The sequence below is a fragment of the Lepisosteus oculatus genome, chromosome 4 (genome assembly GCF_040954835.1).
Source record: "Lepisosteus oculatus isolate fLepOcu1 chromosome 4, fLepOcu1.hap2, whole genome shotgun sequence".
In the NCBI taxonomy this organism is placed as follows: Eukaryota; Metazoa; Chordata; class Actinopteri; order Semionotiformes; family Lepisosteidae; genus Lepisosteus; species Lepisosteus oculatus.
Window position 1 is genome coordinate 55816133 of NC_090699.1, and position 27630 is coordinate 55843762.

A 27630-nucleotide genomic window follows, 5' to 3' on the forward strand; every position below is an offset into this window, starting at 1 on the left:
AATCTGTTAGATAAAGAACAGCATATGTCTTTTTTGTTTGGTTCCAACAATTCCACTGATAGCTGGTGTGATGTGAGCATACTGGTACAATTTGGCTGGCGTCACATTATGCAGGTGGGGGCTACAGAATAGTGGTGGAGGGGACCCCCCATTACCTGTAAAGCACTTTGAGTAGTGTCCATAAAAGTGCTAAGAAAGTGTAAAAATATACTCCGTACAGTCTAATGGTGTTAAATCTTTTCATTTTCAATTTCAAAATTGAAATTGTTTGGTGTTAGAAAAAAATATTGTTTATTTATTAACATTCATTTAGTAAAATTTCAATTACACAATCATAAATCTACAGACCATAACTTCTAATTGGTACATAAACAACAGTGAAAAAAATAACTATAACTGCAGGCTCATCACTGCCTACTATCACCATCAGCTTTACAAATGAAGCTGAGAGTTAAACCAAATGCAGTTTTGTCTTTAACATGGTACTGATTCCACTTTGAATAATACTTTTCTTTAAAATAACCAATTATTAACATTGTTTTGCCTTGCTGTATATGAAATGTATTTAAATGTCTGTTTAAAAAGCAGGTATCAGCTGTAAATGTTGCCCAGTAACACTGTACTGGGATTGTACAGTAGATGCTTACTCTTTAGGTCAGATTTGTCAAGGCCCAGAAGCAAGGTCTTGCCTCACACAGTCCAAAAAAGACATTTAGCAGAAGGTGGCAAGTGTTCTGGGCCATTTCAAGAAATGGCAACATCTCAGACTTGCCTTTCAGATCTTTTCAAAGGGGAAGAGGTGTTTCTGTTGGCCTCTCCTCTCACGCTTGGATTTCCTGACGACAATGTCCTCCTGGCCCGCCTGCCTGTTCTGTGGCCAAGAGCCGGTCAGGTCAGTGGCTGCTGTATGGGAGCCAGCTTCTTCTTCCTCAGAGGAGAACCCATCCCCTTCCACGTTCGCCTCTCCTGGCTGAGCCTCTGCAATGCTCTGAAACAGAACCAGATGGATGTGTGGTCAGGGCCAAGTCACTCTGATCACTAAACATGGTCTTTGAATTTTAATGCTGAAGCATTAAGTAAGGTGACTACTATGTTTCAAGAACACAGCCCTTTCTTGTACTACACCCTTATTCTTGGTACAGATACTGAGTGTGGCAGAGGACAGCACTAGAGAGTAGCACATTCTGGCTTCTTCAGGGTAAAAACTGAAGTTTTTTTCTTTAACTGCACTATGGATTGCATGGCAATGCACTAGGATGTTTGGACTGAGTTATAAACACACAACTGGCGGCTCAGGGCGCCTAAAGAGAGAGTGTCAAGTCCTCACTACATGCCTCGTGTTGAAGGTCATGAAGAGGAAGACTACCTGCTTTCCATAGCGGCGCTTCAGACGCTCTCTTATTAGCAGGCCCTTCACCAGCAGGGTCCAGTTGCTGAGCACTCTCTTCTCTCGTTTCTGAAAACGACAACCAACAGCAGTAGCGTGAGCCAAGACCACCCTGTACGCACAATGAACCAGCTCAGGCTTAATGTCAAAAAGCACTTGTGAGAACAAGCAATTGATTGGAAAATGCCGCATTGTCACGTGACCTTTCATACACATTGCAGCTGAAGTCATGGGACCTTTCGTATGCTTTGCATATGTTAATATTGCATATTGCAGCACCTGAATAACTGCTGCAGGTAGCACAGATCACTGCTGCTTGCAGCAATTAATCAGTCCCCAGTAAAGGGTGTCAATACTTAGAACTATATTAAAAAATAAAGATAGTTGCCTTCCACATACAAATGAATATGTATATATCTTCTATAGCAGCTGTTTGGCAGAAAATCTCTTACTGCTATCCAATCTCTCCAATGCCTCTCCCACAGATGAGCTCCACTGCCTTCCTAACTAGTCTTTAGAACTTAGGTTACTCCTTTTCTTACTGCACAATGGAAATGGGAAGGCAGGTAGAATGAAGTACCTCTCTCTCTTTCTTCTCTAACTCTGCCTGCTCATTCTCCCAGGCTGCCAGAAGCACCTCTTTGTACTCCTCACATGCCACGTAGCCCTCAATCCTGTTGGAGAGCAACACAAACACAGTTCCAACAGGCAAGTCAAACCACAGAGAGTGTGATCTGAAAAAGATCTTGCCAATCGGTTTCAGTCACAAGTGTTCAAAAATATCAAAATTAATACTTCAAAATCTCAATCAGGTCTCCAGATTTCAACAGCCTCAATTATGCCGAGAACAAGGCACAAGAGATGTTTGTCAGGATAGTTAACTAACAAAACATTTCTAGAAACCTTACCAGCAACAGCAGACATCTACTACAATGTCTTTGGCAGCTACAGATGATTTTATGCTCTGGCGATACACTGATCACCCCTAGTACTAGGAAGGATAGTACCGCATAAAGGATTCATAAGACAAATCTGTGATTTTGAGCTTTCCTGGATGAGATAGTAGGGGTTGTGGTGAGAGCTCTTACACGGGGTGTGAGAACCCGCAATGAAAGTCGAAGCCGGTGACAGCGGGGGCGCAGTCGATGTTTAGTTTCCTGGCGACGCGGTGCAGGTTGGGGACCTGCAGGTGGACACAGCCGATGGGCAGCATGCAGGACCTGAAGAGGTACACATTGCCATATTCATTTCGTGGGACCTGGGGGGAAACAGCACAGAACGCGGGACAGCCGTGAAGACGTAAATCCAGAAGAAACTTGCTCAGAAGAGAATATTCCAAAAAAGGTTGAATTATATATCTGAATTAAATGGTACAGCAGATTGGTGTTTTTCTATCATTTTTTAAATTCTTTTTTATTATGTGTTTTATTATTATTTAGTACTCAGAAGGGAGCAGTGGGCGGGCAATGGACTTTGTACTTCAGCAGGTGCCTCTTGAATGCATAAAGAGTGCAACTCTTGTAGTTGTACTCCGCGATCGCAGTGGGCAAAGGCTGATCCAAGAGCTTGGCCTGAAGCTAGTATAAGCAGGCAGCACAGCAGCAGGTACATGACTTCACAGAAACCCAGCACCACCAACATGGAACAGCTCATCTTATGATAAACATGTATTTCTAATTGATGGATAAGATTCTGCCTGCACTGCAACCTGTGTTGTAAGCAAGGTAGGTATCGGAAATGCCTCAATCATTTCAGGAGAAAGGTTATGACAGGCACCTCATGGTTCTCCATGGCACTGGGAGGTAGTATAAAGAGCTGTTGGGGAGTGATAACCGCTGGGCAAAGAGTGGTCAGTACCTTGCCATCCACAGCCACCGGTGGCTGATACTCTTCGGTCTGCCAGTGGCCAAACAGCGGGAGGTCAACCTTGTTACGGTTCTCGGCTTCCAGGAGCCGGGCCTTGCGAGCACGATTCGAAAACCCCTTGACCATCTGAACGCGGGATTGGTGGGGAGCGCAGGAAGAGAGAGGTTAAAGTTCGCATTGACCATGACGTCAAATTAAGGAACAGAGATGTGATGTCGAAAGAATGAGCTCAAAACATGCTAGGGTGGTGACTACTTAAGGTTTTCTATTACATTTTTTTTTTCTTAGATCAAACATGGATTTTGGTAGGCACAAAATCTCACAAAACATAAATGTGTCAAAAATGTAAAATATTTCAACAAATTAAGTCAAAGATCTTTGTTTTCAATAGGGCAGTGAAAGTCCATTATTGCCACATGGTGCAGAAAACTGTACCCTCTGTTGTAGAGTATAGTATCTCTAAGATAAAGACACACTATTAATAATATGTGATCAATGTGTAATTAACATCCTACCACCACACTGAAAATGCACCCACTGGCAGCCTCCAGTGAGGACAACTGTGACAGCTGCTCAGAAAGTAGTGTAACCAGGGCGATATTCAAAATTTAGTTTTTAACCACTAAACATCAAGAAAACACTCCTGTTGCAAAATAAAAATTCTACACCAGAAAGGATTATTCATTGGACACTGCCTTGAACCCTTGGCAGACAACGCATATTAATAACCCCTTAGTGAATGAGGGCCTTTATAGGCAGAATAAGCAGGGCCTGCTCTTTCATCAGAGATGGTCAGAAGCAGCTGTACCTTGTAGGGCACCTCCCCAAGTCGCACCACCCGTGCCTCCTTCAACCAGGTGTCTTTGGAGTGCAGCGTGTGCACGCAGTCCCTGCAAAGACACACAGGCCTGACGCCGGCCAGCTCTGTCCACCAGCAGCACAGATAAAGACTGCACAGGCCCACATGCTTGTAACACCCAAGTTTCTTTTTCCCACTGGATGCTAAAGTTTGGGTTGATCGGAGGACATAAGAAGAACGTTAACATCCATCCGTTTCCTGACTGCTTTATCCATTTCAGAGTCATGGGGAAGCTGTAGCCTAACCCGGTAAGCAACAGGAGAATGGCAGGATACATCCTGGATGGGACTCCAGTCTTTGGCAGGGCGCAAACAGATACAAACAAGCACACACTCACACCAGGGCCAATTTTCCCAGAAGCCCATTAACCTACCAGCATGACTTTGGACTGTGGGACAAAACCAAAGCATCCACCCGGCAGAAACCCACGCAAACATGGGGAGAACATACAAACTCCACACAGACAGCACCTTGGGAACTGGGCCATGGGCCACTGTGCTGCCCAAGGATATTAACACGTTCAGTAAAAACAACAAGCCAGCTGTGGCCTTACCTGGAGTACACTGCCTCCCCTCGGCAGTACCCTAGAATAGCAGCAGTTGGCGGGTAAAGGGCTTCGTACTTCAGCAGGTGCCTCTTGAGTGCATAAAGGGGGTGACTCTTGTACTCCGAGATCGCAGTGGGCAAAGGCTGATCCAAGAGCTTGGCCTGAAGCTGGTAACAGACAGCAGGTACATGACTTCACAGAAACCCAGTACCACCAACATAGAACAGCCTAATCTTATGATAAACAGGTATTCCTAATATTTGGATAAGATTCTGCCTGTATGGCAACCTGTGTTGTGAGAAAGGTAGGTATCGATAATACCTCAGTCATTTTTGGAGAAAGGTTATCATAGGCTTGCCATCCAATTCCACAATAACTAGATACGTCTTCCAGGCAAGAAAGACATTTAATTCGGTTGACTGCTCTAATTTGTAAAAGTTTGACTCTTATAAGAAAACAGGTTTTGATAATGGAAAGGTCACAATTATCCAAAAAAACAAGAGTTTTTCTTTAGTAACACTTGCTCTATAGTCTCAGGTGACCTCTTCAGAGACATACCTCCATATCCTCTTTCTCATCCCTCTCGGTGAAAGGGCTCTTATAGCTCTCCAGGGTTTCCTCCCACCATTCCTCATCCACTCTGCGTTTCCTGGTGGAGGTCATCCATGTGGGGTCATACCTCTTGGTGAGGTCCTTGACAAAGCCACCGTTGTCAATCCCTACGACGTACGTTACAGGTTTGGTGGCCTGTTTGTAACAGAGCTGCGGCAGGGCCACAGCAGGCCTCACGCAGTCTACACAAACCCACTTTCCAGATTCCTCGAGGTACACCTCCAGCCACTGGTCTGTACCTTTGATGCCAGTCTGGCCGGTCTCTTTGATATCTTCGTTATCGCTGCCCAGAGTCTCCTTCTCCTTCTGCGTTGCTTTCTTGCCAGCTTTCCCTGCCTGACTTTTGTTTCTCCCGGCCTGGCTGATCTTTGTCCGAGACTGTGGCACTTGTCGTTTGCCTGTTGAGCTCCTCCTCCTTCCATGCTCTTCACCTTCAGAGTAACTGCTCTCCGTATCGCTCGAGAGCTCGAATTCCGAGGCGCTGTCGTCCTCATCCTCGCTGTCCTCCTTGTAGTTGATTTTGGAGGCCACCTTCCTCCGACGTTCATTCTTGGGCTTCTGCGACGCTTCCTTTTTCACCCCTTGCTTTTCACTACAGCTGCTACCAGCATCTTCTTCTGGTTTCAGTTTCTTTGCCCCTTTGCCAGACCTGGCCTTCTGACTGACTGGTCTCTTTGCCCCAGCAATACGACTCTCTGCCTTGCTGATACTACTGTTGTTGTTGTTCTCATCATCACATATGGATTCCACTTCCTGCTCCATTTTCCCAGCCTTTTGTGCCAGACTCTTCCCAGAAGACTTGGTTTTCCCAGCTGATGGAGGGCTCTCCAGAGAAGTGCTGCTTGAAGTCTTAGACTTACTCTGGAACACAGATTCAAGTCACATCACTGACAGACAGAACTTCAAATCATCGGTCCTGATATTTGCCAAGCATGTTACATTCATCCATTTATCCATTTTCAAACTGCTTCATACAATTCAGGGGAACTGAAGCCTATCCTGACAAGCAATGGGCATAAGGCAGAATACACCCAGGATGGGACGCCAGTCAAATGCAGGGCACTCACAACTCACAAAAGCAAGTCAAATTTCTCAGAAACCAATTAACCTACCAATATGTCTTTGGACTGTGGGAGGAAACTGGAAAACCCAGAGAAAACCCACCCAAATACAGGGAGAACATACTGTATACACACCACTCAGGTAGCACCCCAGGAACTGAATCCAGAACCCAAATGCCGTGAGGCAGCAATGCTAATCACTGCGCCAACATGGTATCAGCATGTTACAGCTAATTAGGATTTTGCCCATGAATGACTTAAATTAAGAGCAATTAATTATATGTAAAAATAAACATTTTTTACACCCCGTTGAAACCAATATAATTTTAATTTGAAATAAAATGGGCAACAGATTTATGTATTACAGTGTATTACAGACAAATACACTAGTGATGCTGGTCAGGACAAATTAACAGTAATTTATCTTTAACATATATCACTGCATTAATATGTAATGATGGTAATATCTTGGGTACAACAGCAACCAAATCATCTGCAGGGCAGGAGTTAAGTATGAGCTCTCTCTGCCTTCTGTCCCCTAGTACAGAACAAGACACACACCCCTGTGGGGGGATTCAGCCCAGAGAGACGCAGGCGGAGGTTGTAGGCTTCAGTCTGACAAGCGGGGATACCTTGTTTGGGGGTCCCTTCAGTGGAATGGGCTGGAGTGAAAGCACGAGACGGCAGAAGAACTGCAATGCCCGTAGAATGATTAGGAACAGCTGGGAACGAGAACAGAAAAATACACCTAAATACTGTATGTATATATACATTTACCTTGCTTGAATCTATTATAATAAAAAACACACAAGCTTAAATCTCCAAAAGCTTAAGCTACCATATCTTTGTTGTAAAACTGGAAAAGCACTTTGTATCTTTGAAAAAAACAGAGCAAGACAGTAAGTTTGTGAATAAACTGAAAAGTAATTTTACCCCCTGCCACCAAATCTGTCCTTGAGGTTACAATATTCCTAACATTGTCCTTTCTGCTTTTTCAACCTCAAAGATCCTTACCCTTTTATTATCAAACCCAGTGTGCACAAGCTGGACTTCTATTCTCAATTACTTCAGATTCAACAGGAAAAACACGATTAGCAGGACACAAATTGAAACTATTTATTTTCCATATGAAGATGGAAAATAAGAAGCCCTCTTTTTCCACACAGTTATTGGAGCCTGGAACAAGCTGAGCAGACATTCCTTTCTTTCAAGAAACTGGTGGATGAGCGATCCTTGCAACAATTGAGCTATTAGCAATGAAAAAGCTAAGTGGGCCAAGAGGCCTCCTCTCTTTTTACCATCTTATACATCTTACTTTACACAGAGAAAACATTATTAGTTTATCTTAAATATGAATAAAGTTTGATACAAACAAAACTTTCAGGTTTTCATTTAGGAGTCCACTAACAATACTGGAATACTGCAATCACTAGCAGCATTGTGGAGTGGTTAAAGCAGAGACTCTAGACTTCGAACTGGAAAGTTCAAATCCCTGTTGGGACAATGCTACTGTCCAGATTCTCCAGTAAAATGCCCACCTGTGCAAATGGGTACAAATGTAAGTCACTTTGGATTAAAGCACCAGCCAAAAAAGACAATAATAATCTATTTAATAACTGCTTTATCCAAACCAGAGTCACAGGGGACCTGGAACCTAACCCAGCAAGCAACAGCTGCAAGGCAGGAAACCTGAGGAGAACAACTCCACGCAGAAAACACCCCAGGACTTGAACTCCTGGTCCCAGCACTGTGAGATAGCAATGCTAACCACTGCTCCACCTTGTTGCCCATTAATAATAACAATAAAAGGTGGGTTTTACTCTGTAAGGTTTTAGATTTTAGAGCACATTTGTTTAAACATCTGCTGTTAAAACCTCTCAAATTAGCATGTCTGTAGTATGTTGACTGTAACAGTGCGCAATGCTTACATGGGTCATTTCTTCATGGTCCCGGGCAGAGAACATCCCAAACCTCCCCTCTAGAGTAGCCTGTCGACTCACACCGTCATCGTCTGACAGCTCTGGGTTCAGGGTGAAGGTCTTGGTAAACCTGCACGGAAACAAGGAAACATAATTAAAACTAGAAAAAAGGCCCAGAACAGCATGAATTCAGTATAAAACTCAATGCTTTTATTAATGAAACTTGCTGCAGCATTTCAGCTTTGTCATTCTAATTTGAATTGACCAGTTTTTGGTTATTTTTAACTTCTCTGTTTGAAACGATGAGCTGTTAGTTTTGCGATGCGGCTTTGACCCTTGTACAGGCCTATCTGGGAATCTCTTCTCACCGAAAATGTACTGCATTGTTTTTCACATCGCCAAGCACTCTTGACTTTAACACTGCCAGATTCAAGGGCATCCAACTGTCAAGATTTTGCAATTGCATATCCAGCTAAAGATGATCTAGATTTGCTCAAGCCTATTCAACCCCAGCAGTATTTTGTGAATCATCATGTTGTTTGGACGTACGTGGTCAGCGATTAACCAGCCACATCTGCATTACAAAGTCACACAGGAGCTGCTGTGGTAAGGCCACAACGCTGCCCTCTTCAACCTTACAGCTCTTACTTTGGCAAAGGCTGGCTTGAAATCGTGCTGTGCAGAAATAAAGTTGCTCCATCCATGACTGTCAAAGAGCCCAGATGTGAGTCTCCTTACCGAGCCGTGCCTTACCACTTGACCAGATTGGAGAGGAAGGTGACATCAGCCTTCTCCGGGGTCACTCGGGTGAAGTGATTGGGCACCACTGACAGGGCAATAGCCTGCAGGTCAGGTTCGCTGCACACTCTGTTCCGAAAGAAACCGTTGGCCAACAGACACAGCAGGTGAACCTTTAGGAGATAAAAAGTAAATTGCTTAAAAGAGAACAGGATTTTCACTCCTCTTGTACAAGCATTTAAACGTTTGCGTATGTCTCGGGAAAGCAGCCAATGAAATAATATAGAACTACTTTAGACTCAAGTTCTGAATGAAATTTGCACCCCAAAAACAAGAGAAATTGCTGAGCGCAATAACGTCAAACTTATTTTTAGAGCTGCTAAATATGTGGAATCACCGTTGTCTTCAGGGATTGTGATCAGGGTTCTCTGCCACAACCTCTGAACCCCAGAGCACTGCTAAGCTTCTACTGACAGCTGGACAATGGGTGAGCCCGTACTTTATGGGTATCTGTGAGCACATCCTTGGTGAAGCGGTTCATCATCCGGCGAAGGTACGTCTCAAACTCTGCCTTTCTTCTCTCCCTGCCAATGCAGCACCACATCTGTCACTAACACATCAACTTACAGGGACACAGCAATGCACATACACAGAAATAGAATAACTTTACAACAAGCGATTAATTACATTTGTAATTGTACAATCAAATGATTGTGAAAGCATCATTCAGAAAGATGGTCCAGGTGTGCCAGTAACCAACTGCCCCTCCTCCATGCCAACTTATTTCCAAAGAGGCCAAATCAAATATTTTTCACCAAAAATACATACAGTAAGTGCTGCCTGCAATTTGTATTGAAAGTGTTAAGTTGTCTGTACATTATGTACTTTCATTCCAACATCCACTATAAAATATTTACTTTTTTTAGCTTAAAAAAAAATCCTTTTTCAAATGTGAACCTATACCCTTCAGAAGCAAGAGATACTGTAAAATCATGCTTTGTGGCACACTTTTATTACTGTTGTGTAATTGAGGGTAGTGCTGTATAAATGTTTGTCCATGCAGCTCTAGAGTTGTAACAGGCTCTGCTTCTTGCCTTCTCTGTCTCTTCTTGGCTTGCTCAGGGGTTTCAATCTCTATCTCCACAGGCTGAGAGGGCAGAGCTGGCTCTGAGGGGCCCAGGGAAGAACACATAGGCTCATTGAGTTCTGTGAAGAAAGTTCAGAGAAACAAGGACTTCAGCCTGGAAATTGCTACAGACTTACACAAGGAGACATCGCTTATGGTTAAGGGTCTCCTTACAGGTAATGTAGAGATTGTCCGGAGCACTAGTACTATATTTTACTCAAAATGAGCTGATCCAACGAATTTGGTTAGAATTGTTTCCACTTAAAATATAACAGAGATAAAAGTAGTGTATCCCATTTAGGCCAGAAACCCATTTGATTCAATTATTTCAAATATACCACAGGGTCCAACAGGGTCTTCCACTTGGTCAAACAGACCCACAAGAATTCAGGAGAAGGGCAATTTCACCAGGAAATGAAATGTATCCATACTGTATATGCTCTGCAAACTAAAGTCTAACATTAGATTTTCAAGCATGACATTGTCATTCTGAGGTTTGCAGAACTTATAGGCAGCTCTTATAAGACCTAGATACACATAAGCAATGACTTTAACACTTCAAACCAAATAATATATACTGTACTGCCTCACAGTCTCCATTGAAGACTACAGTATATCATATAGGTAGCTGTGTCACCATGTGTAGGCTGCAACGGAACAAGTAAACGTTCATTCCATGCTGAAAAAAGAAGAAAAGAAACACAACGTTGTTTCTTTTGTGGAGCCTTCTTCAGGTGTCATATCCCGATGAAGGCTGAAACGTTCCGTTTCTTTTCTTCTCTTTTCAGCATGAAATAAACCTTTACTTGTCCATTTGTAGTATATGATACCTGCTCCTTTGCAACCCTCAGAGCTGCCCAGTACACGTTAATCCACTTAAAAATAAAAAAAGTGAAAAAATAAAAAATACATGCTGTTTGGCTTACCTTCAACATCTTCCCAGTCCTCATCACTCTCCTCGTCTTCGTCCGTCTCCTCTTTCTTCACCACCACCGCGGCTCCCTCACGACCCCAGCCAGCCTGACTGCTGCCTTCCTCCTGTCTGGGCTGCACGTGCCTGCTCGCCGGGACAAGTCGAATCATATCAGTCATATCCCAGACCACTCCTTCACGCGGCCAAGCACTGTGGGTGTGTCTTAAAGAGATTTTAAAGACTGGCAGACAGCACTTCTACTCCTCATTCTGTACACCCAGCTTGAATAGTACGGCTTGCTTGCAGTACACCGAAAAGCTAGGCACTCCTCCTCCAAGATGACAAACCTCAGGAGTGTTAACAAGCCACCATTCCATTCTCATAGCTGTATGCCAAGAGTCATTAAAATGTCAACTGGGAACGACTCCCTGTTGAGAGATACTGAGCAACTCGGACTTTTACCGATTTTTTTCATCATCATCATCTTCTTCTTTTATATGTGCAGGCTCTTCTTTGACTCCCTTGGTCGCTCTGTGGCGTTTACTCGTCGCTTTTGAAGTTTTAGCAGCAGCCCCAGGCACTTTTTTACAGTTGGTCGCGCTTTTCTTTGCGGCTACTGCCTTCGGAGCATCACCTTTAGGGCGCCCATCCTCTGAATCAAAAGAAGAGTTGTGTGACGAAATAAGACCCAGGTCTTTGGTACTACACGTAACTGTTCGCGTACCCACGTTTTCATAATCTGAAGTCATGAATGAGAAGAGTGCTTATATTTGCATTTAGGTCGGGAGGGGGTTGCTTCTGCAACGCAAAACATTTTAAAACATCAAAACCCCACCACCTGCAGGATGTGCTGCAAACATCTCAACGGTATATTTTCGGACTCCACGGAAACCACATATTGTATTTTATATTACTACAATTCCTGGCCATGTTATTTACGTTAATGTTAATTATCAGTTTCATGACGAACAAAAACAATAGCCGCTGTTTAAACTCACTGATTAGAAACAAAAAAAAAACTGATTTTAATTCAAGATACCGAGATACACACGATTGTTTTAACAAAATCAACTGTTCATGCATTTTTTATATATGTAAAACGTTACCGGTATGCACAATAGATTACAGAATAGCACAGCACAGAAGAATCACTACCATGCTAACTTACCTGTAATCTTTTTTGCTGATTTTTTAACAGTCTCTTGCTCTTTCCCCTTTGTGACCTGCTTACATTTCTTGCTATCTTTTTTTGCGGCGGCATCAACTGACCCTTTTCGCTTGTTGGCCATGCTCGTAACAGGCTGCAGGAACTTTAGTTGCAACACAAATAAAAACATGCACGACCGACGTTACTCGAATGAACTTCGGTTTCCACCGTGCGCACACTCCATAGAGTTTAACTTATGTAACCTCTTTCATTTTGCAGGAAGTTCCCCCAGACTCTTGTTGTACAATGCCTGAAGCTTTCATAACATTCTCCGTATCATTTGTTGTTATTCTCCCTGCAGACCAGTTTCAGAAGTGACGTCGAACGTCAACTTCCGGCCAATAACATGTCCGCCATCGGGGTGCTGATGTAGCTGAATGTTGTTAGCTACACGTGGTTGTACCTGACTTGAATATACATGTTTACATGGAATGATATTTCTTCGATGTTTTTGCTTACTTCGACAATGATATTCAGTTTATGCAATGCAAAAACTTGAATTAGCGAAAGATACATTATCAATTCTTTCCGAAAGACCCCTTCGTTTAATATACAGTATATATGCAGAGTTGCTCAAATGAGTCCTTTTGCATGTGCATAGATTTACTTTTCGTCATCAGCCCAGGCTGTAAAACGAAGCTGCACGTGTGTAGATATGCATATCATGCACTACAAAATATTTTGGAGAAAGTTAAAATATATTTTTACTTCTCAGTCAAGAACTTCGTATTTATTTTCATGAGAAATAACATGATTGATGAGTACAATTTTTTTTATTTTGGATAATTCCTTGTAAACATTTACTCACGTTAACAAGGTACATTTAATATTCAACCTACTTCTGATTTCAAAGTGACCTTTTCAAGTGTTTTGGGACAGTTTCACTTCAAGTGAAATTCTCAGTGTAAATGTCAGTACGCATGCATGAAGCAGCTACCCATTGAGCTCACTAAAGTTAATAATTTCAGAAGCCTTTGCTGTAGTTGTTGGAATACCAACCGTCTCTCGACGACTGGAGTTGTCTAACACTGTATTTTGGTTTTCTATTTTATTTTAAGGAACACTAGGTGGAGCCACAGGCAAATATTTTGCTTGGTAATATTTCCTTCTCCTAATACGGGTCTGCTAACTGGGTGAAGGTGGTACTGTACTGTATATGTTCACAAGAATTTATAGAATGAACTGATGTAAACCCAGAAGCTGACCTACGAAATTAAAAAAACAACAACTTTACTCTGGTAATAAGGTCAGTAAATTTGATCTTTTTGGTAAAATATATATTTGCTTACTCTTTTTCTTTTCATTTACAGCACTAAAGTAATGGTACAGTATTTGCAATTAAAGTACTTAATGTGTTTTTCGATTATTTACAATTATGTTATGCGACTCTGTATATAACCCAATCTAAAAAAAATCTATACTGTGCCAAAATGCTAAAACTGTCTAAAGCATTACATTTTCTTCAAAAGAGAAATTAATTCGTATGTATTGAATTGTTTTATGTTCTGTCTAATTCTGTGTTATTGTTTGGCTTTTTAATCAGGCTGTAGAGTATCTCGCAATTCAGCCACGACAGCTTCTTTAGGTGGTTGTGAAGCCAGCTGGGAAGGTGTTCCTTGCAGCATTCTCTGAAGCTCACCGATGAAGCGCTATGCTCTGTAGCAGGGGTGAAAGAATACCAGGCTTTTCGGTGCAGGTTTCTGGCTCCCATTTTTCAATGCATGAATTAAGGATTATCAATCAAGCATGCAAAGGATTGGTTGTACCAGATCCTAAATTTGAAGGTCTGGTGTTTGCCAGTCCCTACTCTACTCCTGTGTAATACAGATAGACAATCAAGTAAGCATTGTGAAATTGTAATAGAAGCTCTTTGTTCTGTAATAGCTAGGCGGGAAAAACATCATAAGATATGGAACAGGTATAATTTTTAAACGAGACAACTATCTACAGATGATCTGTAATCATTTTGATTCATGCAGTTTTTCAAGTGTTGTTGCATTTGCTCTTTTATTTGCACATTGTTCAGCTTTTTCCTTCATTGACCTCAGTTTCAGTGTGTGGCACCCTTTCCTGTATGAGTCCAATATCCCTCAAAAGCCCACATCACACAGAGCCATTTACTGTATGTTTTGGCACGGTCATCTTGCACGCTGGTTCTGAGCCGGCACTTGCTTTGAATATTCAAATCTTTCACAGCAGATGTCCTAGTTTGAATAGGATACATCTCTGAGAGAGAAAAAATAAATGAAGCATAGTTGATTAATGAAAACATAAGTTCTGGCAATACACATATTAACAGTTCTGCAGCAGGTCGGTACCACCTCTTCACAACATAATGTAGGTATTTCATTATAGAATATTGGTACAAGCACGTCTAAGCTCATGTTTATGTCTCATGTCATACTGTCCTTTATCTGATTTTCTGGTGCAGTTTTTCTTGTTTTCTTTGAAGATCAGCCAGTTTCTCTGTTTTCAGTCGCTGCCTTTGCTGAATTAAAATCACCATGAGACCACGAAATGACATAATTCTTCCCATGTGACCGCCTTTTTCTTCTCCTTGCAAATCCAGTTCCAGACTGTGACGAGATACCTGTTCCATTGCTGTGCAGCGCATTTTTCCCACAGTGAAATGTTGGATCTGCACTATTTGTTCTAACTGGAGATGGGGGAGGGGATTAATTCCACCCCAGCACAGAACATGCTTGAAGTTTACATTTTAAAGTAAATAAGAAAACATACGTGGAAGGTTTAGTTTTGTGGCTACACCAACAAAAGAACACAAAGATACAAGATTATATAAGCTGGTGGACTTTATTTCACACATTATCTCACAGTTTAGAATTACATAAAATGTACAACAGGACAAAACATGGACTTGATCAATCTCCCTGATAGTGTCTTTCCTTTAACCATACACAAAAACATGAAAAAGGAACAGAACATGTAAAAGAATTAGACAAAAATCTCACTAAGTGCTCCCAGTTTACACCTCATCCTAAATTAACCCATTTATGTGTCTCCAGCACTGTCATTTTATACATATATACTGTAACAATATGGTGTTTACAAAATTGAGGGTACTAAGAGATGTATACAAACATTGAAGTAGACAGAAGTTAATTGAAGAGATACATCTCCTGTGTCCTTCAAAAACAGATGTAAAACTTTATTGCCTTAGTTACAGGACCTGCTGTTCTGATTGCTGTGTTTTGAACTTTTTAGAATAGCAAGATGTCGGGATTCTAACCAGCAGTCTTCCACTTGTGTAACAACCCTGCTCTGAGAGGTTGGATTTTGAATGTCTAGAAACCTTCACATTATGTTAAACTGATTAGATTAATCATTCTGATCTTTGCAGCAGGGTTAGATTACATATGGTAAATGAAAAGACATTTAATGGAAGATTAATTGAATGTCTTAGTTTTACTTCATTTCAAAACTTGCACAAAATGACCACTTTAATAAGTGAAAATCATGAACTAGGAAGGACTCTCATTTGCACCGGAAAGTGTTTCCTTTAAAGAAAGACTATATTCATCTCAAGCAATGTGTAACATCCAGATATGTAACACTTTACTTTGTAACTACAACAAGATCTGTGGCCTCTTCCGAGGGTGACTTTTTCATTTGAAGCCAATGACAAAACCCAGTTTGGTACAGCAAAGACAGCATCTGTCCTGTCCCATCAACATGTGGATACTGGTATGCTCTGAGGCAAACAGGATAAGAAAAAGGGAACTAATTCTGAACACTTTTCAGCACCTACTGCTTTTGTACTTATGGCACAATACGTTGTTTCTTTCTGTAAAGAAACACTCAGAAAAGTGATTGATAGTTAATAGTTGGTACTTGCATTTATACACTACTTTTTTAAAGGATTGTCACAAACCACACGTAAGCACTTCTCACCGTTAACATCCATGCACTAATTAATCAATTATCTTTCTACACACTCTTCCCTCCATCTTCCGTATTTACAGTATACCCTCTCACTCCACTCAGTCTCTGCTCACTAATGAGGTTGCCTCTTCCGAGCTCAACCCTCGCTTTACGTAGTTCGGGAAAGAAATACTTTAAACCAAATTGTCTTTTGGCTCTCGAAACCCTAGCTCAATCCTTTGATTACGCCATTGCTTCATGTTTTTAGGATTTGGTTACTTTTGGAACTTTCCGGAACCTTTCCTGGATTAATCTACCACAGGCTGGCATAGGGAGTGGCTAACCAGCCTCTTTGCTGCAACTCCTGATAGGGATCCCCAAAGTATATTTTCTAAAATCAAGAGAAGTGACCCCCTCTGTCCCCCACTGAGGTGCAGTACCCACAAGGGTGAAGTGTGGCAGCCATTGTGAGCCAGCAGCCCCATTATACAGCAGATAAGACAGCGCAGTGAAAAATTGCTTTATTAATTGAATCTGGGGGAGAGAGGAGACATTTACTTGGTCAGATTGTTCAAGCCCAGACTGGAAAGTAACAAAGACACTTGTATTTTCACCAACAGCACCATGAGGCCTTTAATCAAAGGACCACATTTTAGCATCTTATTTGAAGGATGGCACTTATTACAGTTCCCTTCTTGGTCACCATACTGGGAATTTGGTGTGATGTAAATGTCTCACAGTTCCTTATTGCTTCCTGTTGTCAGACCTATTTTCATAGTAAAGTGACTCTATAATTCTCTGTTGTTCCTATTTTAAATATTATCTGCTACAGTAATGAACTTGTTCAATAATAAAACCTAAAGCTAGGATTATGTGTGCAGCTGGCCAGGAAATAAAATAGGGAAATAAGAGATGCAAAATACTTTCAGCACAAATAGGGCAAAAACACAAAAAACTTTAAAAAACGCATTCTTATTTACTCAAAGAAACCCAAAAGAGATATATTAAAGTCATGGAGAGTATTAGTGTTTTGTCAGGTAAAAAAATAATGTACTTAACATGAGAACCACACGTGCAATTATATTACAAAACATGTGACAAAAATGTAACAAGGAAAAAAACACCTGACACAAATTACACCTCCTTTACATCACCTTTAAAAGAACCCCCACACTTTCTTAATTCTTTCCAAATGGCACTGTTATGCAATTATATTATACTGTTTTTGCAGCATAACACACAGTCCCATTCATACAAAACAGAAAATACCAGAGACTGACAGTTTTGGCTTACCGTATGTGTTCTGCTCTTGACTTTTCAGAAAACTAAATAATCTGAGCATTGAATATTAAAAGATGACACTCTACAGTGCAAACACCTACTGAAAAGAGTGGCATTATTCCCATGGAGTATTTTTGGAAATGCCCTTACTTCTAATGTACACTGAGTGCATGCTCCTAACAATATATTCTACAGTAAACCTATTTGCACTTTCAAATACAACACTTATTATGTCTTTGATATTCTGTAAATTGTTTTTTCTTCATTCCACCAGGTACTGTAAATACATTATAAAATTATCTCTAAACAATGAAAAAGAATTTACAATGTTGTCTTATTTTTTAAAAAGCCACATCTACAGGCAATTTGCAGCTACATTATGTAGAAGCTGAATGAAGCCTAGGATTATTGGCTGATTTAAAAATTGAAGTTACCTTGTTTAAAATCTGATAGGGTTATGAACAAGAATGTCTAAAAATCATACTACGTCATTAGCAAAACATTGTCATTAAATGTCAGTTAAGCATCAGGATTTTTTTTTTTGTTAAATGGTGACTTGCAAACGTCAGGTGTGTAAGATAAAACAATAATCTAACATCAAGGTTAGCAGAAAAAATGTGCATTTAGAACATGCTTATGTGCTAAATTTAGAAATTAAACTTCAAGGCTGTTACTGTATTACATAAGTAAGAAAGAGTTCCACAAAAATTACTGACATCCTGAAATTTCAAAACTATACATTTTGTAGTAAAGCACAAGTTGTGACACGATAACATTCTAATTTTTGTGTTAGCTGGTTTTGACCTTGATACCTGGATAACACCACACCTCCAGGCACTTCTACTTACACTCCATCTATCTAAGAGTTCATGGGCTTTAAGAGAATATTGAGATATTCCAATTTTGCAAACCCATTGACCCTTCCACTTTTCTAAGGTAAAATGTATGAGTTATTTAACTAACTGTCCATGTCATAAGAGTCTATAAGATAAGGTTCATGTTGAAATAACGTTATACATTTGTTTTACCAATCCCAACTTCCAACCTGACTTAAACACGATGACCCCCCCTTGTGAAATCAAAGTGCTAGTTCACATGGTATGAAAAAGTGTTATTAAGATGTTGACTAGCAATGAGGGCCCCAGGATGCTCTAGGTAGTAGATTTTATCGCTTGCTTGCCTAAACCCAGCTTGGGAACTGGCTCGAGTGGCAATCATTGTTTACACAGTACATGATTACTACCAAGTAGCTCTGCCTCTTAATGACTGGCCGACTTCAACCTGAAGCAAATAAGAGCTGGGGTGGTGACCTGTCTTCTATGATTTGGTCTGTGTTTCTTCTGGGAGTCGCTGGACAATCCAGGTGCTGATCTCTTTGAGGACTGAGTTGGCTGTATCCGGGAGGTCGTGATGCAGAGCATGATAGGCTCCATTGTACACCTGCAATCGGCAAACACACTGTGTCAGACACAAAAAGAATGATACAATCAATAATGCCCCACAATAACACCCACAAACCTTTAGTCCATTGGTTCATTCAATAAGCATTAAATAGTACTGACACAAGCTTGGATTACATTTACATGTTGTATTGCTGCACTTCTCAAAAATAAGAAGTAAGTGTTGGAATAACAGTTTTCTAAGGCCCTGCAAAAGCAGAGTGGTTCTGTTTTCCGGTTCACTGCATCCGTCTAGTTCTTGTGAACAGTGGTGATGAAACAACTGTACAGATACAATCTTATCAGTCTCAGAGCTGTGGAGTACATGAAGAGATCTGTGTGTTAATGTTCCTAAATGGCACTTCCCCCTTTAGGCTGGCAAGCGATTATTTGTAATGTCTTTGAATGCAGCTATTCATCATGAATGGCACTATTTTTTGCCTGCATATCTGCAGAGCAGCGCAACCAGCAACCTGTTTCTCAGTCTGTGTGAAACACTGTGGACAGAACAGGGAATGGGACATGGATTCACTTGAGTTGAATGCTCGGTCTACATTCGCCGCACATTGATCTGACAATGTCTGAGAACTATCTATTTTAACCTCTAGACTATTAACCCCTCAGTTATCCAAGCCTTGACCGACATTATATCAGTTTGACTGTCTGAAACACAGGTGAAGGCCTAGATCTACTGTACGTCACAGGCAGATTTCACATAGAAAGGCCCTGTATAAAGTCAGCACGCAGAGGTCTGTCACGGTTAGTTAATACATCGACAAAAAGGTTTAAAAAACCAATCTAACTGCTAATCACTCTTTCACGCCAAGTCTTTTCAGATAATTACATTTCTCTCTACAAACACATCTCAAAAGGCAAGCATTGGGCATACATTAAATATTCTTTAATTATCATGAATGAAAAGGTGAAATGTGTGCATCATTACTTAGTTTTTTCTGGTATTGCGTATTGAAATAGTCACCTCCTGTGGTTTTGACACATTTCAGGCATTTCAGTTTTGAAAACCATCTAACTAGCCCTGGAGTTTGTTTATAGGATGGTGTGAAGCATCCTGTCTATATTTCAGCAATAGCAGTCAGACTGAGAAACAAATGACCGGATGATGTTCATTTTTATACTGGAGGCCCCTAAAATAAACAAAAACATTTCCCAAGACTTGGAACTGCAGAGCCAGTCTGGAGACAGGGGATTTCTGTATATACAGTAGTGCTGTAACTGTGCCATTCCTTTCAGTCACCTTGGGAGCTCATTTTGCATCTCCTGTTCTTGCTCCCACAAAGCAACTTTGGAAAATGAATTGGGTTATTTTTCATGTGAGAAGAATCTGAACTCAACCACCTCCACAGCAGCCATATTTTCGGAAGGTGTTAGTCTATCTTAACCTCTACACTATTAACCCACATGAATTATCTAATCCATGAATGGCATTGTTGCATTTTGACTTGCCTTCAACTAATACATTTGCACCCTGTGAGATGCAGACAATAAATTTATCTGCAGAGTTTGCCAAGAGGGCAATTCGGTGGTACAGTGGTTTGCATTGCATTTGAAATTCCTGGGGTGCTACCTTCACTGAGTTTCTGTGTTCTCCCCTTATTTATATGGGTTTCCTCCAGGTTCTTCAGTTTCCTCCCACAGACCAAAGATATAAATGGCTTCTGGGAAAATTGGCCCTGGTGTGAATGTGTGTGAGCCTTGTGATAGACTGGTGTCCTGTCCAGGGTGTATCCTGCCTTGCTTGCTGAGATAGGCTTCCCCCACAACCTTGTATTGAATTAAGTGGTTAAAAGATGGATGGATGAAATTTCACAGGATTATAGCACAGACTGTGCTGATATCTGCTACGGTTTGAACTAGTTTTATTTTACACTACTCGAAATACAATGCAATCTGGGAATGAATTTGGAATCTCTTTCTGTCACTCCAGTTTAGTAACCAACATAGCGGCTTCAATTTTCTATTTATTGTTTCATCATTACATTTATTGGTTCCTCAAGATTTTGATTATAGAATAAATCAGGGATTCTTCACAGTACATATTTCTGTTTGCAATGTGCCTGACACACTGCAATGCGCCACTTTTAGCTAAAATTGAATTACTGTAGTTCCTTTTCAAAGTAGTCCTTGTGAATTTCTGCAAAGCCTATCTGTAAGAACCCAAGTGTTCATTTAATTACCTACTGTATGTAATCCTTTTTCTTTCTTCTTTCAGGTGAGACTAAGCAATAAATGCTTTCTTTTGTCTGCTTCATTAAAACGTCTTGTTTAATTCACCTATACAAACACCTACACATAAAAATTCAGTCTTTGAACTTTTTGAAAAGCTGTGAAATTCCATCTCTAACCACCCACAAAAGTGTACATTTAAACGTACCTGGTAGAACAAATTTAAATTATAATGTAAGAATTCCCACTTTTATAATAGTGTGGGTTTCGCATAACTTTTTGTGACAATGGAGTGAATACGACTTTGAAGCATTGTTTCTAAACATGATGGTTAAAGACTTACAGCAATGAACATGCTTATACAGTATTTTCATCTAATTCACACATTGTTAAGATGTTTAGGAGCATTGAGGACAGACACACAGCTTGGCTTCCTGGAACAAATTTCCTAATCATGCTTCTAACAGTATGAAATCTCATACAAAATGTGGAATTTTAAACTAGTTGCAAAAGCAATTGAATAATTTAGATGAGCCTCCTTTTATTTAATATCCTTTTTATATTCTACAGTATGTAATATTTATTTTAGAAAGGCAAAGCAGTGTAAGGAAAAAGTACTTAAAGGAGATTTAAACAAAAAGTTTGGGAGAAGGTTTAAACATAATCCCAACCACTATCACACTTTTTTACTATTACTAATTTATTTTGGCAGTATTTTGAATAAGTTGAATTTGCAACCTTTTATGCAACTGTGTATTTTACTGGAGTGATTCAAGTGAAGTACCCTGCTCAATGATATAACAACAGTGTCTCATCTGGGTTTTGAACCCACAACCCTGAAATGTATAATATACGGTATAGTATATGTAAAGGGATTTTTCTAATGTTTTTCAATCATTTTTTTCCTTTCAACATACTCAACAATTGTTTGAGTGTACTGTACATGTCACAACTTCCATCTATTCATTTTTTTAACCACTCTATCCAATTCAGTGTCACGAGGCAGGTGGTGCCAATCCCAGTAAACAATGACAACAAGGCAGGGGCCACACCAGATGAGACCCCAGTCCATCACAGGGCAGACAGACAAAATGAGCATGTCTTTAGCCTGTGGGAGGAAACCCATTCATACATGAGGAGAACATACAAACTCTATGCAGATAGCACCCCAGGTCCTGAATTGAATCCAGGGCTCTATTGCTATGAGGCAGCAATGCTAACCACTGTGAAACCTATTGCCCACATGGCACAACATAACTGATTTATTAAAAAAAAGTTGTTTCCAAAAAACAACTAAATTTCCTTTGTGCTGTAATTCAAATTCAAAACACAGTATCATAAAAAAGTAAGAACCACAGTTGCACTGATTGTTCTAGACTCTGAATGAAATCCTGAAATGAAAGAGGCCTTTTTGGGGCAGGGGGCCAATAATTACCTTCAATTTTTTATCCAGGCTCTGTGCTTTTTCGTACATCACTTGGGAGCCCTTGATGTCACAGAGTTTGTCAGCATCTCCGTGGAGAAGCAGAAACGGCCAGGCGATGTTGGGCAGGGCTTTCTCAATCTTGGTAGCGGCGTTCATTAACTGCATGCCGAAGGAAATTCGCACGCCTCCATGATTGTTCAGAGCATCGCTGTCATAGGCCTCGACCTGCCTCAGCACAGAGAGGGGACAGTGAAGGCCAACAGAGTGGACAAGCTGCAGAAAACCTCTCTGACAAACATTACTGGGGTGTGAGCTCCTCAGCTGAGCGAATTCTATACACAATGCCCAAAACAGCCAGTACTGAAAATATTTTAAAGGCCGTGAAAAAAATAAAGCAATTAGTGAGCTCAAAGGTAGGGTTTCAAGCCTCAGGTGCTGAATTGAACAGAAGGTCCAGTTTGTCTACTTTGTGTTTCTTTTTTTTCCCATTAAAATTCATTTACCTGAACTTATCTATGAAGATAAGTGCATAAAAACTTATGAGCTAGGTGTGACTGTACACCCTCTTAGTGTAAAGATATCAATTTGGCTTTCCTGTGTACTATAAAAAATGAAGTGGGGATTAACAGGAGAGTCAGAGTGTGTCCACCTTGAATATTCTCTGAAATTCAATTGAACATGAATCAGTGTCTAAGAATGATTGATCACTGCTGTGTATGTTTTATTAACTACTACTCGTTCAAAGAACAACTATTTTTGCAGACATTTATGAGCACACCTTCTCCATAAGAAGTCAGACAAACATCATCTACAAAGCAAAACCAGAAGCAATCCGGTTCCTACTAATGCTTGATCAACCATGAAAAAGGGATTGCTGAAGGAATGTTTTGCATGGCTGCCTCATGTGCATCTTATAATTATTTATGAGAACCTTCTGAATTTTTCATATAGTATAATGTATGAGAACTGAATACTTCTTTTCAGCATCTTAACTGTCCAGCAGTACTGGACTGGACTCACGTTTCTCTTCTGAGGGCTGCGGTAGTGCCCTACGCTAGCTGCAGTTGTGCCCTTACCCTTTGCCAGCAGAAAAGAACAGTGGCTCTGTAGTTTGCTTTCCTCTAATTTAGAGAGAAGTCATTTCAGTTTTTGTTTATGCAGAAGACAGAAGCAAAACGCTCTGTAGAGTCCTGGCTGTGGTGGGGTGGGGCTGTATACCACAGAGTGATGTACAGATCAAGTAAGAAAGAAACTTAAATCCACTGGGCTTGTGAATACTTCTTTCTTTGCCCTGGTTCTATATTTAGCTTGTGACATGAAACACATCACGCTCTGATGTAAAGACAAGCTTCCTCTTGAAGTAAACTACACCGATAGACATGAATACATGTATGTGTTGTACGTGGGTAACTCCAACTGAAAAACCAGTATTCAGAAAAAAAATATGAAATTAAAATGACATGCAGGCTCCAGCATACAGAACACAGATCTGAGCTGTCTCAGATAAAGGCATTTAAGGCATCCCTTGCACAGCATTAATTCACAAAAGAGCTTTCAGATTAAGGACCTTCATATTTCAAGCTCTTCAAACACATGCAAAGGATTTGAATTAGCAACCAAAGATCAATTTCTTGACAAGAAAGCTGAAGGGAGTGGGTGTTTATTACCATTGTAAACCCCAGTTCATCCACTTCTGTTCTAAAAATGCCTCTGCAATAGAATAGATCTAATGCCTACCAAAATAACAAGCTATGATTTAAATTAACAAAATATCCTTTTCACACAAATTGAAGCCCTTTTTCTTTTCTCTGGTACAGAATGACTATTACCGAGAAGCTCATTTTGTGTAACACAATAAAGAGATTTTTCACCATCTGTTGCCCAGGCAGATGACTTTCTTTGAAATATTACTGGATTTTTTTAAACAATGTTCTAGCATTAGCTAGAACACCATACCAGAACAGACAGTACCAATTTAACGCTAATATCCTTTATAAGAATTATCTAAAAATACAAAATGTTAATGCAAACTGTCTCTGAACAACAAGACAGTGTGTGGGAGCTGCAGTGAACAATGGTTTTAGTCAGCTGTGAGTGCAAGACAGAGGGGGTGAGACACAGTCAGTGAAAGGCTCACCTAATCTGTTCTCTACCTCTTTCAAAGTGTTTTATGGCTTGACAGGCATTGTAAACCTGACCAAGAATTTACCTCCTGCCCTGTTCTGTCTCCACATTGCTAAGGTTTTAAAGGCTATAGCCTGCAGTATATAACCACACAATTATATTCTACTGGACTGAATACCATTCTGATCTTGCCTGGTGCAACAGGGAACACCTCTGCCTGCAGCCAAGCTGTAACCTCTAATTTCTCTTTCTAAAATTAATTCTAAAGTCCATAAAGGACTTTAAACGGTAAAGGGCAACCACAATACTGTTGAAGGATTCTTTGTTTTGACAGAATATTGCAGCTCCTCAGGCAGTGGTGGCGGTGATGACTTTCTCTCAACTGTAAGACATAGCTGCCATTAATACAGTTAAGATGTTTATCTGGAACTTCACAATGCAGATCTTTTAGTCCAGCTTTCATAGTACATCTCAGTCCTGTGAGCAGTAAAGTGATAGGGTGATTTTGTTTAGTCTCTGGTAATAAATCAGAGATCAAGATCATGAAATTGACTGTGCATCTAGAGGGACAGCGCAGTGAAAAATGAAATATGTTATCATGATGCTCTATGATGCATTTCCAGTAAAGCCCCAGGTTCTTAAATAAAAACATGATTAAAAACCTCAGGTCCCAGACAAACAAGCATCCTTTTGAATTTAGTTTACTGGGCGGAGATAAAATGAAGAGAGAGATGTCAAGCACTGATTTTCCTTTGTATCAGCTGTCGAGATGTTGCAATTATGTGTTGAAGCCCAAGGTACTGTGTTAATTAAAAACAGTTTTCCATCTGATGAAGACAAAAATATGAAAATATGCATGTGTGACAAATCCTTTCCTTCTCTTGGCAGGTGAATCACTATCTTCTGTTTCTTCTCACTGTAGTTCCTGTAGATTGACGTTTTAACCAGTCAATGGCTGTCTAGTATGGCTTCCCAACACCACTCTGAAAAATCTATCGATTGTGACAATTGTAGCAGCTGTGACAGGTTCTTTATCAACATAAAACAGCATTTTGACACAGAGTAAGATACTGCTTATAAACAATTCTCTGCATTCAACATGAAGCAGTAAACCCACAGCAGTAAAGTAGGAGATGTTACCTGTTTCTGATCTCGTGATATCCATTTGGAATCTATTGAACCCAAGGACAGGTTTGGCACCAGGTGGTATAAGAGCTTGGCTATGAATACCTGCAGGGGTGAAGGAACTGTGATGAGAAAACTGTTGCATTTCATTCATCCATCCACTTTCTAACCACTCTATCGAGTACAGGGTTGTTTGAGGAGCCGGAGCCTATTCCAGCAAACAATACAGTAGGTGCAACACAGGATACACCCTGTATGGGACCCCAGTCCACTGCAAGGCACACAGACTCACTCCACGGCCACTTTTCCCAGAAGCCACTTAACCTTCCAGTATGTCTTTGGACTCTGGGGGGAAACCAGAGAACCCATAGAAAACCCACACAAACATGGCAAGATCATACAAACTCCATGCAGATAGCACCCCAGGAATTGAACTCAGGGCCCCAACACTGCGAGGCAGCATTAATAACCACTGTGGATCTGTGCAAATGCCCCGCCCACTGTTACTTTTCTCCTTGAAAAAGAAAAAAAAGAAAGAACATCAAGAAAGAACCCGAAATTGATGCGAAGCACAAGTCAGTCCATTGAGCCTGGGATATAATCTGGCGGTGTTTTTATTTCACTCATAACTCTGCGGTGAGACCTACTGCACTTGTACTGCCTCATTTCTCTCAATGAAGGGAAGTGTGTAAATTCTGTTTTTGATATTTTCCGAATCATTATGTTGTGCAAGGTTTGCAACAGGTTGCATTTCGTAGCTCTTGCTGAATTAAATCTGCAGGGAATGTGTGAACTACTGCACATTGCTTCTTGACTGGATTTTGCTTAGAAAGCATTTGATAGTTATAATTTTGGAAGGCCTTCCGCCTTCTTAAGTTACACATAATTGTCCTAAAAAACATACATAAAAATCCAACTAAGAAAAACTTGCTTAAAAAATGGTGTCCTAGAATTGCCCATCTGGGACTAAATCATTGCTGTTAGAAAGCTGACCACCTTGAATACCTCCTCCCTATTTACTGCTTTAGATTAAGAGACTTTCAATCCTTTCTCCAATGCTAATAATAGCCAAATTAATCTCTGTTGGTACATGATATGACTATAATAAGACCTAATCAGATTTGTGGACCTAAAGAACATATATATTCTATACATAGAATATATACATAAAGAACACTTTAAAAAAATCATTTTTATTTAAATGATGCTGTCTAGATATGGAAATGGATATTAGAATAAAACATTTTAAAAACATTTGATTGTTTTGTAGTAACAAAACTGGAAATTGCAAGTCATTCTCAATTTGCATGTAAACCTGTGGGTTTTTTCACATGACTTTACGAACCACAAGTAAATAGGGGAAGTTTGTGTGAAAACAGAACGCAACATTTAAAATGACTGGATTTCACATTTACATTTTATTTACATTATAAAAAAACTAGTTAATGTCACAGAGAGGTGGGTGTATTTATCTCTCAATACTTGTAGCCTTCAGAATGAATAAATGTTCAGTGATTCAGAAAGGCAATAATGATCTACTCTTTCAAAATCACTCGCCAAGGGCAGCGCTAAAGATTATTCTTTTGCCTCTGACCAACCAAATCTTTTCTCATCAACATCCAGAATTTATACAGCCCCATCTTTAAAGAAATTAAGATGAAAAAGCTGGTTACAATCAGACGTCAGTTTTGGAGCTTGTCATAAGATTTAAAAAAATCCACACAGAAATTTTGTGTTAATGTGTCTGGTTTGGGGTAAACAGAATACCTGTGATCAGTGACTTAATCAATAACAACTTACGATAGCTTATTGGTTCTTACAAGAAAAATTCATTTGTAATTAATTTAACTGATATTGCAGACAACTAGAAACAAATAAATCCTAGTTGCTTTTATGAAATGTACACATTGTTAAAAGCCAAATGTTTTGTTTGACAA

General features: G+C 40.2%; 2 protein-coding genes across 4 annotated transcripts in view; both read right to left on the minus strand.

Moving 5' to 3' along the window:
• Positions 1 to 264: 264 nt before the first annotated feature.
• Positions 265 to 12535, minus strand: xpc (xeroderma pigmentosum, complementation group C). The gene is made up of 16 exons (XM_015347990.2): positions 12197 to 12535; positions 11491 to 11680; positions 11042 to 11172; positions 10084 to 10195; positions 9489 to 9573; positions 9005 to 9162; positions 8261 to 8381; positions 6965 to 7054; positions 5218 to 6132; positions 4666 to 4826; positions 4062 to 4143; positions 3245 to 3379; positions 2476 to 2645; positions 1968 to 2061; positions 1367 to 1456; positions 265 to 988 (listed from the first exon to the last, which is right to left on the minus strand). Exons 1-16 carry the CDS (start codon positions 12363 to 12365, stop codon positions 776 to 778), a joined length of 2916 nt encoding a protein of 971 aa, XP_015203476.2. The 5' UTR covers positions 12366 to 12535; the 3' UTR covers positions 265 to 775.
• Positions 12536 to 15027: 2492 nt separating this feature from the next.
• Positions 15028 to 27630, minus strand: part of mgll (monoglyceride lipase) — a 53810-nt gene continuing 41207 nt past the window's right edge. For all 3 annotated transcript variants that reach the window (XM_015347934.2, XM_015347935.2, XM_069189380.1), the window contains 3 exons: positions 25709 to 25798; positions 22454 to 22669; positions 15028 to 18835 (listed from right to left, as the gene is read on the minus strand). In XM_015347934.2, coding sequence (XP_015203420.1) covers positions 18713 to 18835; positions 22454 to 22669; positions 25709 to 25798 — 429 coding nt within the window. In that variant the 3' untranslated portion in view covers positions 15028 to 18712. The remainder of the gene's footprint in view (positions 18836 to 22453; positions 22670 to 25708; positions 25799 to 27630) is intronic.